Source organism: Tinamus guttatus, unplaced genomic scaffold (genome assembly GCF_059628265.1).
Source record: "Tinamus guttatus ecotype Peru unplaced genomic scaffold, ASM5962826v1 Tinamus_guttatus_pri_ptg000327l, whole genome shotgun sequence".
Classification (NCBI taxonomy): domain Eukaryota; kingdom Metazoa; phylum Chordata; class Aves; order Tinamiformes; family Tinamidae; genus Tinamus; species Tinamus guttatus.
Window position 1 is genome coordinate 6,449,275 of NW_028288861.1, and position 17,878 is coordinate 6,467,152.

General features: G+C 35.8%; 1 protein-coding gene across 2 annotated transcripts in view; it reads right to left on the reverse strand.

Annotated features, from left to right (window-relative positions):
* The window catches only part of RALGAPA1 (Ral GTPase activating protein catalytic subunit alpha 1), a 117,924-nt gene that overhangs the window by 85,977 nt on the left and 14,069 nt on the right, over positions 1 to 17,878 (reverse strand). For both annotated transcript variants that reach the window (XM_088529283.1, XM_088529282.1), the window contains exons 8-16: positions 16,763 to 16,901; positions 11,804 to 12,012; positions 11,222 to 11,461; positions 9,188 to 9,379; positions 8,030 to 8,167; positions 6,175 to 6,323; positions 5,013 to 5,142; positions 4,009 to 4,246; positions 2,531 to 2,692 (exon numbers count right to left, since the gene is read on the reverse strand). In XM_088529283.1, the coding sequence (XP_088385409.1) occupies positions 2,531 to 2,692; positions 4,009 to 4,246; positions 5,013 to 5,142; positions 6,175 to 6,323; positions 8,030 to 8,167; positions 9,188 to 9,379; positions 11,222 to 11,461; positions 11,804 to 12,012; positions 16,763 to 16,901 (1,597 nt within the window). The remainder of the gene's footprint in view (positions 1 to 2,530; positions 2,693 to 4,008; positions 4,247 to 5,012; positions 5,143 to 6,174; positions 6,324 to 8,029; positions 8,168 to 9,187; positions 9,380 to 11,221; positions 11,462 to 11,803; positions 12,013 to 16,762; positions 16,902 to 17,878) is intronic.

A 17,878-nucleotide genomic window follows, 5' to 3' on the forward strand; every position in this document is an offset into this window, starting at 1 on the left:
AAAGCTGTGTGGCTTCCCTCTGCTCTGCCAGCACATTCCATATAGAAAAGTTAAAATAAAAACCATTATTTGCCTTCCATATTGAATCTGGGAAGCTGGAAAGAAGTAGAGGGAACAAAGCAAGAAAACATACTGCCATACTGATGCTGTTTTTCAGTTTGGCCTGTTTAACCCTGATGAACTTTTGGGGCCGAAAATTACCTTTCACTGTCCTTGTGTACAGACAAAGGGAGAGCTATGGATTAGTAAATTCTGCCTGATGCAATATCTTTATGGGGGAGAATCTACTGCCTATGCTGCACATTCCGTTTCTAGCCCAATATAAGATTTTTCAACCCATATGCACACCATATTTAAACGCCCTTTTCCAAAAATTACTTTACATAAGTTCAGGCTAAAAATGTACACATTGCATATCAGAAAAGCTGTGATTTTTAGTTGAGTAAAACATACACACAAACTTGGTGCATCATACACGTGTGCTGGCATGAGGATGGCTCAGAAGTAGAGGTGCACAGATGTACGCAAAATGTGTACAAAAAACCAGATGAAAAAGAAACCCCATTTTTGTCTTACAATAATATTCTCAACATGCGTAGACTCCAAAGCCAGACTTAAGGAGTATACCACTAACAATTAAAGGAAACATACTGCATATCAAATGCCATGCAATGCATCTGAGGTCTGACTCAACCCAAACTTAGCTTGTGGCATTAGTGTTGAACTGGAGGGGAGAATCTGACCAGGAAAACATTATATAGAACTTCTTTATTTAAAGATTTGCAATCACTTTTTATTTTATTTTATTTTATTTTTTGTTATATGACCATGTTTTAACTGGCACAGAATAGGAAGCACCTGAACAACTCTTAGCAGACCTGACAGACAGCAAGCAACTGTTTGTAGACATTTAACACACCTGTGTACCTATGCTTCATTAACATCTTAAAAACTGAAGGGTTTGCTGCCTCTGGCAACTTCTTCAGGGCCTTTCCCCCTTTAAAATCACTCTAAAAATGCTGAGATGCTTGTCCACAGATGGTGTTCTACATCACGAATACAATCAAAATTTTTACTGGTTACAGTAGTACAAACTTTACAAATATCAAATATGTAATATGATCGAATGAAACAAAAATAAGCAAAAACACAATGAAACTAAAATCAGATTGGTTTGCTGCTAACCAGGTCAACATACAGCTTGATGAGGAGAAATTCCAGTGATTTAGGGCTAAAGTCATACAAATAGCAATAGCAGCAAAACAAATCCATTCATAAATTGACTAAACAGTAGTACCTTCTCACAGAATATCTGAATACACTTTGAGAAGAAGAAATTTTAACCTGCTTAACACAATGAAGATTCAAAACAAAAACACTGCAAGTTAGCCATACTATCTACAGAGAAGCAGAAACTACATTTAAGATACCTTGTGACCTGTAAGAAAATCTGTTCAAACTAGAGGCCGTCAGCATGAGATACAGGAAAAGCAGTGCAGCATTTGAGCTTGTGAAAATGTCAGACATTTCTGGAGTAATGGCTTCCTTTGCTCTTGTGTCTGTATTGCTTTAGCCCAAAAAGCTTTTAGATGTTACTAGTAAACAAATTTAAAAATGGAACAGCAGCATTTGAAGGTATAATCAAGGATATATATTGGGTAAATAACTTCTGTTACTAAAAAAAAATAAAATTAATTGCAAAGATTTTTGGAAAGGGAAAGAAAATATTGATATCTGAAAAGCTAACAACAAACAGAAGAGCAAATATGCCTTCCTGGTTAAAGTTGTGTCAGAATGTCCTTGTTTCCAGGAAGTATCAGTGAAGTAGCAACACACAATGACTGAAGCCAATACTATTACAGTGCTAGTGAACAACCCAGATATATATATATTTTTTCCTTTTTTAACATAGGAAAGCAAAAATCAATGCAATTTTCCTTTGCTTATTGGATAGCACTGAGATCATCTGAAGAGACAACAGGGTATGGGAAATTGTGGTCCAGTTCATGTTTAGATATTCTGAGCAAATTACATGACTGTTAATGAACCTTCTTTTGAGCAATCCACCTAGAACAGTCTTGCATCACTCATTTCTAACAGTATAAAGAGTATCTAAAAATAATGAAGTTGAGAAATACGTCACTTCAGAAATGGAGAACTACACACATCAGTGTCCATCTTTCATTTAAGCAAGTTTCAGGACATAATCAAAGACTGTATGTATAAATATTTCTCCCTTTTTTGCATAATTGAAAAATATGCTATAATTTCTTTTTTGCAAAGTATGAAAATATGCATTTTAAAAGGCTTCTATTGGCTATCTATTGGTTTTTACTCACACTAATTTGCAATTTAGTAACCATACTCAGCTATCCTCAAAACATGTAAGACTCTACAACATATGCCAACCTAAGTAATTATCATAGAAAGCAAACATTTGTGGAAAACAGTTATCCATGCAGCTCCAAAACCCTTGTTAATTCCTTCCCTTTTTCAAAGATCACTCGTATAATCTTTTATGGATACATACCAACTGTCTTCTGCCGTACTATGCTTCTTGCCTTTTCTGTTCCTGGAGAACCGGTGGTCGTAGCACTGCGTTGTCTCATTGGTGCCTGTCCAGGCTGATCACGACTCCAACCTCTAGAAAAGGACTTATCAACAGAGGATTTTTGGAATTCATGCCCAACCCCTGCAAAAATAGAATTGAAAGTTATTTCAAATGATTAAGTGAATACACATTACCAAATACTTATACTTACACTCTTTCAAATATGTTCTATCCAGTTCTAAATTTATTAGGTTATCAAAACAATTGTGATTTTAAATCAATACTCCAACTTGTTCAGAAGCACTAGTGTTTCTGAACATTAGTGCTTAACCAATTGTGATTTTTTTTCTGTGAAAGTACAAAAGAACAATTGGTGTAGACTGATAAAAAATAGATTACTATTTAAAATTTTCTTCTATCTCAATCTTTTGAGTCCTTATTAGACAAGGCACACAATCACATGGTAAAAACCATCAATACTGGCAGGTTTTTTTTTTTTTTTTAAATGTTGTTAAAGAAGGTGCTGAAACATTTTAACATGAAATGTAAAATGAAAAAAGAAGGGATGATGGCCTCAGAGAACAAGTCTTTTCGGAAATTCATAAAATAAAAATCCCAGTGACCTAAAGGATATTTACAATATATTTCCTTACCTACTTTTGTACTGACTTATATAATCCAAATTAATACTGATAAATAATATGATAAAGAGATAATGAAAGATAATGATATAGAATCACAGTGATTAAAAGTGCATCCTCTTGGAAAGTGAGCCCTAAAACAATGTTCATTATTATTAGCAAATGAAGGGGGCTAAGGAAGTTTGGCACAGTCTGTATGTGATTTATTACTTCCAAAACCCATACTACTTAACTATTAACTCATATTTAATAATGTACAGGAGCCTGTTTAAAAATTGGTGCTATTCATATGCATTATTAAAACTATCATATCTTAGACAATTCACTTAGACAAAATCATTCTTCAGCAAGTCTTAAAAATGAATTACTCCTCAAAAAAGACTATGCATGTTTGCCCTTTTATCAACATTCATAAGATTTCAGAATCAATATTTCAATTATGTTTACAATACCCACTTACTATCTAGTTAATTTTTACCAGGTATGTAATCTTTGTTAACTTCCTGAAAGTAAGATTGGGACTCAATTATTTAATTGCCTTAAAGGAGATAACATGATAACAAAGAATATAAAGATTTGCAGACCTAACCCTAAGGATTACATTTCACATATGCCTAACTATCTGCAGGACTAAATCTCTAAGCTAGGAGTTTTTGGAGGTTCTAAAAGGCAGCCTCACCCTAAAGAAGCTGGGTAATTTCAGGTGACAGAGATGCCTAATTAGGTGCACTAAAAAGGCTGGATCTGCTTCTGCTGTGTCCAGCATCTCATTTCCCCATCTCAGATTCACGTGATGCACACACAGTCTTGTCTTACCTTTGCCTTTGTGCTTTTTCTGCTTTTGCTCACTTAATTTATCCAACGGCAGGTCACTCAAGTCCAAGCTGTACAAGTTTCTAGCTAACACCTTAGTTAGCGTCTCCATGGTCAGTGACCACTCAGTAGCCAGTTCTTCCCAGCAAGTCAGTGATGACATTACAGACAGAAGGTCATCCCAAAGCTCTCGAGAGATGTACACATTCAGATTCGCCTTGATCCATGCTACGATAAGAGTCTAAAAGAACAAAGTGACAGAACTTAGTTTCCCGTCTTAAGATGACAACATTCAAATGTTACTGCTTGACAAGAAGTTTCTAACCATCATGGAAATTTTGGTATAATCCTAGTAATCCTTTTCTCACTGGTACACGCTGACCTTTCAAGAATTATCAAGTTTAATGCCACATGGGTACCTGACTTAGCTAAAAGAACAGATAGGTTTGATTCCTAAGAAATCTTGCCATATCTTAAAAGTATTGCCGAACGGTTTTGTAACAAAAATTATTACTCGCTGCATTCATACATTTCCTATCTTTTTTACCCCACTAAAGAACGTGGAGAACGTGGAGTCCCATTTATAGAGAATTTATCACAACACAGCTCTGCAGCTATGAACTTTGTAGGAGTCTGCTCTTGCTCACTGCAAGGAATAATGAATGCATAAGGCCGTTAATACTGGATGACACACAAGATTTGGTACTAACTAAAGCTAACATTTTATTCTGCAAGAAATGGCAGCTAAAACTGCACACTGCCCGTTATCCCAGCTCAGTTAATAGGCAGCAGTTTTAAAATGTCATAGTACCTGAAAACAGTTGCCTGCATGTCATTAAAAAATGTTCAGAAGTTACTAGATGTAACCACATCTTTAACCTACAGTATTAACATTATCTGGGTTACATGACAAATAATTTGAGATGACAAACCAGTCAACAGCTTTTGCTGCATCTAGTCTCCTGGTCAAAATTTAAATGAATTAAAGTGAATTTATGTTTAATTGCCTGGAAAAGAGGTCCTGCAAGTCTTCCTGCTAAAGTAGAGTTTTTCCTTCCTTGATACTGCAAGAAAGTTTGGGGTGGTATTTTCAGCACAGATTCTGTAACTCTGAGCAACACGAGCAGCATCTGTTCCCTGCAAAATAACATTAGATTTTGAGTTACACATTTTTTATACATCTGTCTATTCCAAGATACTTTTAAAAATAATAAAAACGTTTGATTCACCCAAGCACATTTCAAACAAGACACAGTGATTACCAACAGCCTAACTCAGTGGTTGTAAAAAGAATTACTTTCACTCTTTTTCACACTTGAAATAAGAGTCCCTGTTACTCCCACACCAGGTCACTCAGTGGCCTGAAATTTCAGGCAAACCTTTACTCACAATTCTATTTGGTGCCATCTCACTCACTAGAGATGCAACTATTTAAATGAGAGTGAAAAAATATACAGATATCTTTTAATGAGGGTGGCTTGGTCTGGCAATACATCTTAAGTACTGTAAAGGAATGAAGCAGTTAAATAGCACACTGACTCTTGTAAAAAACAAAACGAAACAAAAAAAACCCACAACAACCAACCAACCAAACAAAAAACCCAACCAGACAGACACCCAAAGCCAGAGTTATTCAGATCAAGAAAAACCCACATCTTACTATAATAGCTATCCAGGCTTATATAAATGATTTTTTGTCTCTCCCTCCTTTTTTTTTTTTTTTAAAAAAAAAAATCTGTTTTTTTTGTTTTTTTTTGTTGTTGTTTTTGTTTTTTTTTTTTTAGTAAAATCAAGAAGCTTCATTTTTGTATATGTTTCATATACTTCATGCTTTGATGCATGACCAGAATGGCCTGGAAAGTTATCAATTACTCCTTGATACTAGTCTACATGCCCCAGCTTCTGTAGTCTGTATACTCTAGCTTCTTTTTCCACTATGGGCTCATCTACCTCAAACTAGCTAGTTTTTGCTACTAATTTTAAGAGAGTGAGCAGAGAGTCTCTTTCACTGCATTGTTTGTGATGTTAAAATCCAGACATTTAACAATTTCTTTCTTGGAGAAAGTAACTTGCATTGTTAATGACATCCTATTGGGTTTACAACAAAATACATTTTCTAATTTGTCTCCATGAACTAATAATCTAAGATAAAAGTATTAGCATTCTTACCACGTCTTCTTGTCCATAGTCACTTGCACTACCATGTGACGGTAGATATTAAGAATGCGTTTACACATATCAGTGTGCTCATCCAGAAGAGTTTTAATTTCATTTGCAGGCTCAAGGAAGAATATATTTGAAGAGTTTATTATAAAAACCTGTAGGCAAAAAAAGAATGAATGTTGTGAGCTTGAAGCTCTTCAATCTTTTCAGCAATTTGGTTGATAGCAACAGGAAAGAGAAAATTTATTATTAATAGTAAGGTTGCATATATAGTCCTTAATATGTATTGTACGTTAGCTTGCTTTGATGATAAGACAACAATAAACTGATTAGTTTCTTCAAGTCTGCAAATTTGTATACATTTTAAAACAGATGGTACAGCAAATTACTCAAGATAGTTATCAAATATGAAGGTTGACGAGGTTCCAAAGATGACGACCACCGCGTGAAAATTCTGCTGGGAAGCCAGTAACTAATCCAGAAGAGCGTGTGGTTGTGCTGCTTAAAAGAATCGTGGTACACAGTATGTCTGGTCATGACAGTGACTGTATTGAGCTTGGGAGTCTAAAGCACTCATGCCATCACGAACGGCAAGGTTTATTAGAAGTAGGGAATAGTGGGTATTTTTTCCAAAGCAGTTGCCTTTACCTAGCAGTAATGCTAGGTAATGCCCTTTTACCTGTGCTTCAAACAAGCATGTATTTTTGATAGTTGCATGGAATGCTTGAAACCAGGCACGGCCCATCTTCCTGTCTTCCTGGTGGTATGAACCATATACCAAAATCTTCATATAACTGAAATATATCTGAAATACCTCAGCAAGCTGCTGAGGCAACCCAGTATGATACAAAGGGAGGGACCCAAAAAAAAAAAAAAAAAAAAAAAAAAAAAAAAAAAAGCATGATGTGAAACATAACAGTATTGGCCCCAGAAACTCTTGCCTTTTGGATTCCTTTCAAAGCCAGAGATTTAGAATACAAGACACACTCCCAACACAGAAGCTGAACCTGAGTTCTTGTAAGCTATCAATACAGTGGACTCAATTCACTCTCCCACAGGTACTTTTATGTAATGCATACAAGTGGTTCTTCTACAGAGAAGACAAGCAAGTGAATTTTCTTATGGTTACTTAGAGTTACTGTAAGCTGCAGTAAATCTTCCAATCAATGTCACTTATTCATACTGCTTTAGAAAACTCAGTAAGAACTACTATGACCACACTCTTATTTTAATGTACAAGATATTCACTCTGGAGCATATCATTTCAGGTAGGCTCAAGGACAGTTGGCAACCACAGTGAATATGCTCTCAAACAATTTTACTGGAGAATATAATATGTATTATTTTAAAAAGTTTTTCCTCCAGAAAATGTTAAAATAAGCTGGATCTGTATCTACCAGTAATAGAATTGTCACCGAATTAAACGATAACTAAAAGGTCAGAATTCTGCTTAACCTTTATTACACCATTGTAACCTCCACAATAGACTAATGTTGACTGAACCGTTGTGTTCTGAATCCAGTCAAAACTCTCTGACACAATCTTAACAAAATGTAAAAGGAGTGCTATTACTTCAATTATAAAAAAGGAAAAACAAATCTTATCATGCTTATGGCAGTTCAGCATTTCTACATACTATATATGCTATATTCATAAATATATAGGAAACCACTGCCGTTATTCTAATGTTATCTATCATCATACTTACCAAATCTAAAAAAATGCGTAATATCTAGTGATGCTTTGGAGCAGGAGCATGGAATTCCCTTTCAACAGTACTATATTTTATTCCACTGATGATGTATTGATACCAAAAGCTATGCTGTGAGAACAAAAATTAGATATGAAATCCATCTCATACCTGCAATACTGACTGCACTCCAGCTCGTACATTTTGCTCTTCCGTATCAATTTCAAACATTTTATGTGAAATATCTTGGTAACAGCCATTTCTTGCCCAGGTGGAATTTCGAACATGACTGGAGTTCACCCCTTTTTCCTGAAAGATATTTTTTTTCTTAAAATTCCATAGGTTGGACATAGATTTGGACAGCTATTTTGGTTTTATGTTGCACATAAATGAAAAAGCAAGAGCAGAAAGCTTACAATATGCGGACAAAATAGTTATGATCTTTCTTACCATTTCTGTACATAATTTTTACAGAGTTGGAATCTGGCATACTGAATAAACCATGATTTGATACTAGTTCATAAAACGACATGAATTTTTAAGTTGAACCAAGCATATAAAAAACTCTGTACATGATGGAGTTTTATCAGAACTGATAGCCCATTTGGGATCCATTTAGTCAATATTGTTTGATTTTTCCCCAACAGATGACTTGACAACAAACTAAACTACATATAATCTTTTAAAAAGGCCACTTAGGATAAGTCAGCATCTACTAGCAATTCCAAAAGATGTACCAATATTTACAATAAAAATGAAACTACACAGTGTAGTCATATGGAATGAAATTTTAAAATATACTTTGAATGTCAGTACCCTTCCTTGTTGTGCATGATTATCTGGAAAACTTAGGAGCTTTGTGTTTAGCCACAGATAAGAGACTTCATTGCTAATATGAACACAGATGAGCAACAAAAGTCAATTAACACGACAGATATTAGCATTAGAAGTGGAGGTGCATAGAGAGATTTTCAAAGAACAAAAAGAACAGCTGGGGGTCCAAATGCCAGTGACAGCCAACGAGATGTGTATCTCAACCTTCATTATATTCTCTCCAGAAAAAAACAAACAAAAGAGAGGAGTCTATGCTAGTTTGTGCTACAACAAGAAGCTGGCACTGGCTAGAAGGTACTTTCATTATCCTATTCTCCTACTTAGTCTGCATTTTTATCTGAATGTTTACATCAAATCTCTCCTTCAAGCTTTATACTAACATCAAAACGCTAAAAAGAATTTCAGGTCATATGTTACAGGACTCCAGAATTAAAACAACTTTATTACAATGCTATTTTTAACAGTAAGATGTTATGATTTTTTCCTCACTTTTACCTCTTCTCTTTCTTTTGCTTTCTCTGAAGAGTTATGATCTACAGCATTTTCATCACAATCTATAGTTGTGCACTGCATTATTTCTTCAGGTTCTTTCATGAAGAGAGGCTTATCTTCTTGCTGAATCCATTCCTGATACACTTTCACCACCTTCCGCATGGCAGCTGCTTCACAAATCGGCAACAAAAATGCCTGGGAGAACAAAACCAGCAAACAAAAACAAGGCCAGAACATAACCCCAGTTAAAATACTTGAAATCAAGTTGGAAGTAAACTATTTTGCCTCAGATATGTATAAAGTTGAGAAGCATCAGCCTAAACCTCAAACTTCCTTAAGAAAGACTCTATAATAGTCAGATTCTGTAATGATACTTAGGCTCCTGGAATTAAGGCCTTAGTACTCACATAAAGTAATAAAAGAAAGCGTGTAACACAAATACAAGTGACACAGATTACTAGTAGCCATATCTTACTTTTACATAATGAGAGTTTTTCAAAACAGCAGCATAAACCAATGACTGAAAAAAAAAAAAAACAAAAAAAACAAACAAAAAACCCACATAGACCATCTGTTTCAAAAAACACACACATTTGAGAAGCCAGATGGCTAATTGCTGCCCTCTTCAGGGTGCTTTATGCATCTGATTTGTTAGCAAAAAGTAGAGATCAGTTGCTTTTAACTTCACTCAGATATTAACACACCTACAGACCACAACGTCCAATTGTTTTAAATAAATGAGTAATAACACTAGCACGCAACTTGATGGAATCCAGGGTGTTAATACTGAAAGCTCAATGCCCATGAATCCTCTGAGAAGAATGCTGCGGTTTACAGAATTCAACTGACAAGTTCATAAATTACACATTAATAATCAGTCTAACAGTTTTATAAAAACCCCAATAATTTTTTTGTCCCCAAAACTCATAAAGCACTGTCTCTAAAGGAAATCTCACTACTTAGCACAACTGAAATTTCATCCCGACTGGAATAAGTTAGTTTGCATGTTTTAGAAACATTAAAAACATGTGGCATACTAGAAACAAATTTTTCATTGACAACTTCTTGATAAACCAGCGCTTAAACAAGATCTCAATCACACACAAAACGAAAATAATCTACACAAATCAAGATGGAACAGCTTTGTAAAAAGAGATTGAAAAAAACAACAACAAAAAATAAACAATATTACCTGTGATGTGCCTTCACAGTTTTTTTCCCTTTCCCCATCTTTTTAATAAAAGTTTCTAAACAGATGTATCAATACTTTAAAATTAGAGTTCAGATTCAAGGCATCAGGCTGCTCCAGTCCTTGGGCACCAGTTCAAATGTGGATAACTCCATTACCTCCCTCACCAGCGTGTCCCAGCTCACAGACTTTCTCTATATATGGTAAAGTTTTGACATCGGCTTCATCCAATACTATCTAATTCATCCAGAAATACTGGGGCTTTTAAACAATCAGATTTCTGTTGTTTAAACTAATTTTAGTATTTTGCATTTCAACAGAACATTAGCTCATTTCCTCTTTAAAAACTTTCAGAAAAATCTTTTCAGCTTTTGAGGTGCTCAGAGGAGGTCTATCTTGCTCCATTCTCCTGCTTTGAAACTGAATGCTACAGTTCTTCATGTCATAAATACATTTTTTACATTCTGGTATGTATTCATCCAAATGCTCCAACTTATTTAATTATGTTTGTCTATAAAGTAACAGTCCAGGGGCTGATGTATAAGACTCAGACACTTCTGTCTATGGGAAACTGTTAAGTTCAAGGTAAACGCTGTAAAATTGGTTATTAAAGAATAATTCTTTAAAAATAAAAATCAGGCAGCCACGCCTATAGCATTCTACATGGGAGACACTACTGTTTTTTTTCTTCTTTTTCGATTCTTAAATATTTAAGGCAAGAAGACTGAAAAAAATGCTTGTTGACATAAAAGTTCCATTTAACAAACATACTTGAAACAAGACTACAACATAATGAGAGCGTATGGTATAACAATCAATATTTCTGCATTTTATAGAATGTTCTTTACCTGTCGAAAAATTTCAGTTAGAAAGTTAACATTACTTCTTTTGGAAGAAAAAACTTTGCGAACTATTTCAATGTCAGTTAAGTGCTCTTCATCAATGCTGCAGAGGCTGGAAGAACTTGGTTCTCTCTCTGTTAGAGTGCTTGTATTAGAATGAGATTGTTCTGGCTCTGCATTTCTATCCTGTTTATCTGTATTGTCATTTTTGCTGTCTTCCCTTGAAGCCATACTAGCAGCTGCTCTCTGAAATAAGAATTAGAGAGTATTTCATAGTTCATTTTTGGTAATATAAATTGTATAAATTGAACACTCCTTAAAATATACAAAGAATTCAGGGAAAAAACAAAGGGACTTATTGCATTTCAAAACTCTGCATTTCATATCTACTTATGAAAAACAAAATATTTTCAAAAAAAAAAAAAAGTCTAGTAAGCCCTTCTAAATTGAATTAATAAGCAGAAAGCTTATATAGAAAACTTTTTTCTTCTTCATTAGTTGTAAGTACCAGAATAGTGTATACTACAGACGATATAATTATGATAAAAATAGAAAAATAAACAGACTTTGGTTTGTACTTAGTCTTACCTGAATATTCTTTGGCACATTTTCACCTTCTATCCCAGGAATATGAGGTCCTGTATGAGGCTTTGGCTCAAGCCAGAAAGACACCAGCCATCGAATGACAATGACACGAGCCTTAATGAAAGGTTCCTTTGTGCAATATATTGCTTCATTGGTTTCAGCATCTTTTTTAACCATTACATAGTGAGGCTTTGGTCTCATCTGGGGTATCTCTGTAGGGAAACACAGCATTTAAGCATATATGTAAAGAATAAGCTCCAAATATATAAGAAAGCTTAAAACTATAACCAGTACAAGTGAATCTTCAGAGGTTTTTTTTTTATTTTTATTTTTTAAGGTTCCCTGTTGCACAATTCATTGCCAAGTGCAATGAAATAGATATAAGCAATCCCAAAACTGAAAAAAGGAGCAAAACAAACTGAATTGATAAGCAGAAAGTTTATTTAGAAAACCTTTTTCTTCTTCAATAGTTATAATTACTAGAAGAGCACATACTACTGATGATACAATTATGACAAAAATAGAAAAACAAACTTTAGTTCATACTTAGTCTTACCTGCTCAAAAACCAGGGGCTGGTTCTTTTTGCTATGAAAAGCTCTTTTTATCTGAGAGCAGTTTGCATGAACTTACGGCCTTGATTTCATTTTTGTTCCTGTGCAAGTGAAAATATCTTTCCATTCACCTAAACATGTTTTTTTAATTCAAACTTTGTACTAAAAGCAGTTGCAATTAATACAGCCTTTTCTGGCTCTAAGATAGGTAAAGAGGAGTGATCCAAAGCTCTCCGATCTCACAACTTCAGCCCATGCCATCTGCACTAGAAAATTCTGACATAACAATCTTCACAGTAATGTACTGTCAGAGCAAGTGCACTTGCATCTTTGTATGACTCAGCTGAAAGATGGTTCCACGGCCCCAGCTCCCTCACCAGCATCCAGGGGAAGGTGATCAATGATGCTCACAAGGAAACCAATCTTGTTAAGAAAGAACCATGATTGTTTTAGCAGTTCATAGTTTACAATGAATGTTTTCTCTATTCAGTTGTTCAGAATGTCACAGCTCTTCTGATTCTCCAGACTGCCAGTGACAGGGATGCATAGATAATCCTGAATCTGCTTCAGCAAGACTTGGCCTGTTTTAGTAATGCAACTTTAGAACGGTAACCATGTGTGCAATGAAACTGTTAAAACATGCAGAAATAAAACACGTGGAGATTAATGCACAATTCTGCAAGCACATATATCAGCCAGTTGAACTCCACATGTGGTACCTCAGTAATGGAGGAAAAAAAAAAAATCTGAGTTTCACAACCCAAAGCTGGTTGTAGACTAGTGCTGTGATACAAATTATCAAAACTCTGAAGTTGGTACACAACATCACTGCAAACAGTATTTCCCTAGGAGCACTGTCAACTTCATTCCCTGTCCTTCAGCGCAGAAGGGTAACCTGACAGACGTGGATGAAAGTTTACCTGAAGGCTGATGATGTCTTGCTGATCAAGAGTATACCACACCCTTGGAGTTTTAGTACTATGCCTTGATCTCATAACAGCCTGCAGAAGAAGAAAAATCCCTCAAGGCATAGAAAATGATGGAGAGCGATAGGGGGTGACAGTATTTCAGCACCGTCCCAACTTTTCTGTTTTGCAACAGATTAGCAAAGAGGTATTTTCCATAGTTTTACAGGCTTTGGTAGGTCCGAATTCAATCCAAATATGTTAATTCTGGTTGTCAAAAAGGATGGAAAATAGTCTTATTGAATAATATAAAGCTGTTCCAAAAAGTCATAGCTTTTTGAAATAACAAATTACTTCCCCAACTATAATCCCCTGATGTTAGATTGACAGGTATTTTAAAGGATCCAGCAAAATTTCTGCCAGACTATGGTGCCATAATCTAGAGGAACAAATCTGGACAGCATCGAAGAATTAATCAGCTATCTAGAGAATTTACTTGACAGTCACATTTTTTCTGGCATTTGAAGTCAACACACAACCTGCTGCTATGACTTTCCCATAACACTACAGATACATAGCAGAACATGCAGCACTAGCACTGAGGATATCCCGTGCAGTACATCCCGGTGCCCTCTCAGCAGCCAGACATAAAAGCAGTAACAAACTCCTCATGATACTGTTCATCTGAGGAACATTACCAGAAAACATCGTGGACTTTTATGCACTGTGGACTTCTTAAATGAAACCATTATTTTTAAAGGGGAAAAACAAACGAACAAACTGAAAACAACGCAACTCACACACACACACATAACTTACACATAAGTAGAGGTTTACACCATAACTACGCCTCTACTACAGGCTTAGTTATGAAGGAACAGAATACTCTTTTAAAGCTTATGAAGATTTTATTTGTTATAAACAACAAAAAACTGTGCATTGCTTTCATTCAGTGTAAATCAGCAGCTTAGGAAGAATATTAATACATCTAAAAAGAGCCGTTTCTTTCAAACTAACATTGGAAAGCATTAAAAAAAAGTACCCCGTAGCACAGTATTTAGACTCAAAAATCATAGTTCTCTGTGGTATCTATCAGCTGTAATATTGATACTACACCAACAGGACTCATACAGTATTTTCAGAAGGATGAAACATCCAGGAGGTATGCAGAAAACCTGCTTTAGCTGCCTCTTCCTGTAGTTTCACAATTCCCTCCCGGAACATCCTGTCTATCCCCTCTCAACAGCACAAAATCCTGCAGCCACTCAAGTATATTTCCCCTCTAACTTCACTTGCGTTTCCACACTTCTGTCAGTCTTAGAAGTAGGTGTCAAGGCTCCACACAAGGATACTGACCTAAAACCAAAGCAAAACAGAAGCTTGTTAGATTTTTTTTTAAATTATTATTGTTGTTTAAATTCATACATACTTAGGTTGTTCTATAGCATACCAGTGAAAACCAAAAAGGTGTCTGTTTTTCTAAGATGTGATAAATCCAAAAATGGCAAGGAAGGTGACGGAAGACACACAGAAGATAAAATCAAAAGGCTAGGTAATCCAAGCAGGTATCATTGTGGAAGTATTGACAGCTCTTACTTTTGAGAGCAATAAGACTCAGAAGGAATGAGGAGCTACAGAGAATTGAAGGACAGCTCATCTTGTTTTGATTTGCCTGCAAATGAAAAGGGCTACCTAAAAAAATCCTCACCCCCACACACATGGACTGACTGTAGTGCCCTTCTCAGCTTGTTTGGCTCATGACAGAATTTGGAGAAGTCCACAACAATACCTACTTGTAACTGGAATGCTAACTACCATAACTGGTTTACAGGTTGCCTTGGCAGAAAAAAAAAAAATCTCAATTCAATATATTGACCTCCAGCAAAACCCAGACACCCATGAATGTTTAAGTAAACTACTTTGTACCTCACAACACTTCCAAAATTATACATTAAACCAGCGGCATCTTTAAGCAACCACACTCAGCAAACCAGTTTTCACTATTCCAATGTTTTCTACCTAAACTGTCCCAGTCAATTCTTTTGTTCACAACAGGCAGGAATAGGGTTGTTTTAAAATAGGGTGGGGAAAAGCATGCCAGAAGGACTTTTGAGGAGAAAAGTGTTCTACTTACCAGTATTTCTGTTGCTTCATTACTGTGCTTTTCCCAAATTGCTCAGGATTGGTTTTAACTTTGCCAAGTTTAAGACACTGACAGGCTGATCACAGAAGCCTTGGAGATCTGCGGCCATTTCTTCTTCCCCCTTATTCTCTTCCTTATGGAGGCTTTGAAAGTTAACTGCTTATGGTTCACAAAAGAAGTCCCAGAAAGGACTGTGGAACCACTTCTAAGAAAGACTGAATCAAGATCTTCATAGAAAGGGAACTCGCTCCACTTCCATACTTCTTGTTGCAGAACCTCAAATGCAAAACGATGTTGGGAAAAGCAAAGCTGCTACCATCTCATTTGCAGCTATTTTTTTTTCCCCACTAAATCTCTTCGTGCAACTCTCACTGTACTGTTGCTTATGGATGATGGGCTTATATTGTTTCTTCTTCTTCCCCACATGATAATGTCCACTGTCTTTCCCAGAAGAACATGGTTTTGAAAGACCCTCCTCTGAAGGAAGGCATAAGCAAACTAACCACAAACACTGAACTGGCAGAAAACAAGATCTTTTCAACATACTTCCCTGTCAGCTTGATTTTAGAAACTGAGACTGAAGAAATTACTGCTAATCCTTGCGGTGTGCTGTATCAACAGGCGGGAGGAACCACGAAGCATCCACGTTATGCAAATAACAAAATAGCAGCTTAAAGTCTGGATAGAGGGTAATTTGCAGAGAAAAGTTTCTGTGATACATAGCCCTGTTATGCATTTATGCTAATCTTAGTTAGCAGAAATCAAGACAAACAGCTTCTTTGTTTAGAATGGGCTAAAAATCTCTAGATAAAGTTTTACTTATGTTTGCTCATCAACACCTAAAATTCTATGCTCTATACTGGAAAGATGAGGTTTTAACACAGTCTCTATGGTCGACTGTGCTAAAATCTAGTTCCTCTTTGCATCTCAAGAGGAAATACAGCAAAGAGAAAAATAATCAGCTTGGTCCTGCCTAAAATCTAATGTGCGTATCATATGAGACCAAAAATATTATTTTTATGCAGATAATGCTGCATAAAACCCCCAAAGAATGGCATACAAACCTATTTTATCCTTAAATTTGTTTATTTCTGAGCACAATTTTCAACAGCATTAAGTTACACTGAAAAATGTTTTACAAGAAAACTTAATGTAATTGAATCAGGTAAATACAGCAGCTCAACTCCAACTAATGAGGAGGTCAGGTACCTCCATGAATATAGAACTGAAAATCATGAATAGGAACCAGAACTACTACTTTGAAGAAGCTTCTTCATGGGCAGTATCACTCATGAGACTAAAATTACTACTTTGCTATATCCAGTATTACAGTAAAGGTAATCAGCTAGGTTAACACTTACCGAGTACAGGGTTGTACAAGCTGGTCTCCTTACAGATGTTTGGGAAAATAGAAGGCAAATAATATTTCTTGAAGTTTGAGAACAAAAATGAAAATCCCTTTTCCTGGTTTTCCTTGTTCTTCCATTCTAAACTCTTAACCTGAAAAAAACAAACAAACAACTTGTGTAAAGTAGTTTTTCTGTGACAACTAGAAGTGGAAGAGAAAGACAATTGATAAATTTGCTTCACTATAGAACTACTTTGGAATTAGTTCATATACCACTTATAAAACACTTTTGCCATAAATAAACTAGTTAAAACAGATGAACCGGTTGGGAAACATTCAATGAAATGTAAAGACTTTTCTACACTCAAAGCCTTCCTTTAAAGTTAGCTTGGACCATGCGAAATACTGAAACCAACAGAACTAAGTATGCATTGAGGGTCATCTTGCCAAGTCAGAAGTAAACCTGAAATGGTTGATTGCATTTAATAAAATTGTTTCCAAAATGCTTTATAAAAACAATTACCCTTGCATCTCTGAAAGTTTGTTTCAGGTAACGTACACCAGGCAATTCATTTGCATGGTAGGCAACACATAATCCATCATCCACCACAAGCAGCAGAAGATGAAACTTTAAAGTTGCGTTACACAAATCTACCTCTATAGGTCACAAGTGCTGCTAATCCTTCTTTATTATAGATGTTTTCCTACTGAAAAGGATGGTAAGTGCTCCTTAATAATAAACCAAATATCCAGGTTCCACTCTTGTCAGCAGAATTCATTCCGTCTGCAGAGTTGGCCAGGCTGTGAAGTCTATCACTCAACAGGAATTTTCAAAAGAACAAATTTTTTCTGCTCTTTATCACCAAGTCCATAGTTTTATCATAACATTTTCAGAGCAATGGGCCCTTAAAACAAAAAGTAGTGTCAACCTTAACCTCAGAGGATTCATTTTTTATCTACATACATAGTTTCAGGCCACTTGCAAAAGCGTGCAGAAAATCTTATGAACGGAGGTCCAACTGAGTTCTGCTGGGCAAGCTTGACCCAGAAGGCAGTGCCAGGGAACACCTACAGCACGTCACACAGCTAAGCATTTTGCTGGGCACATGACAGCAGAGCAGGCTTACAG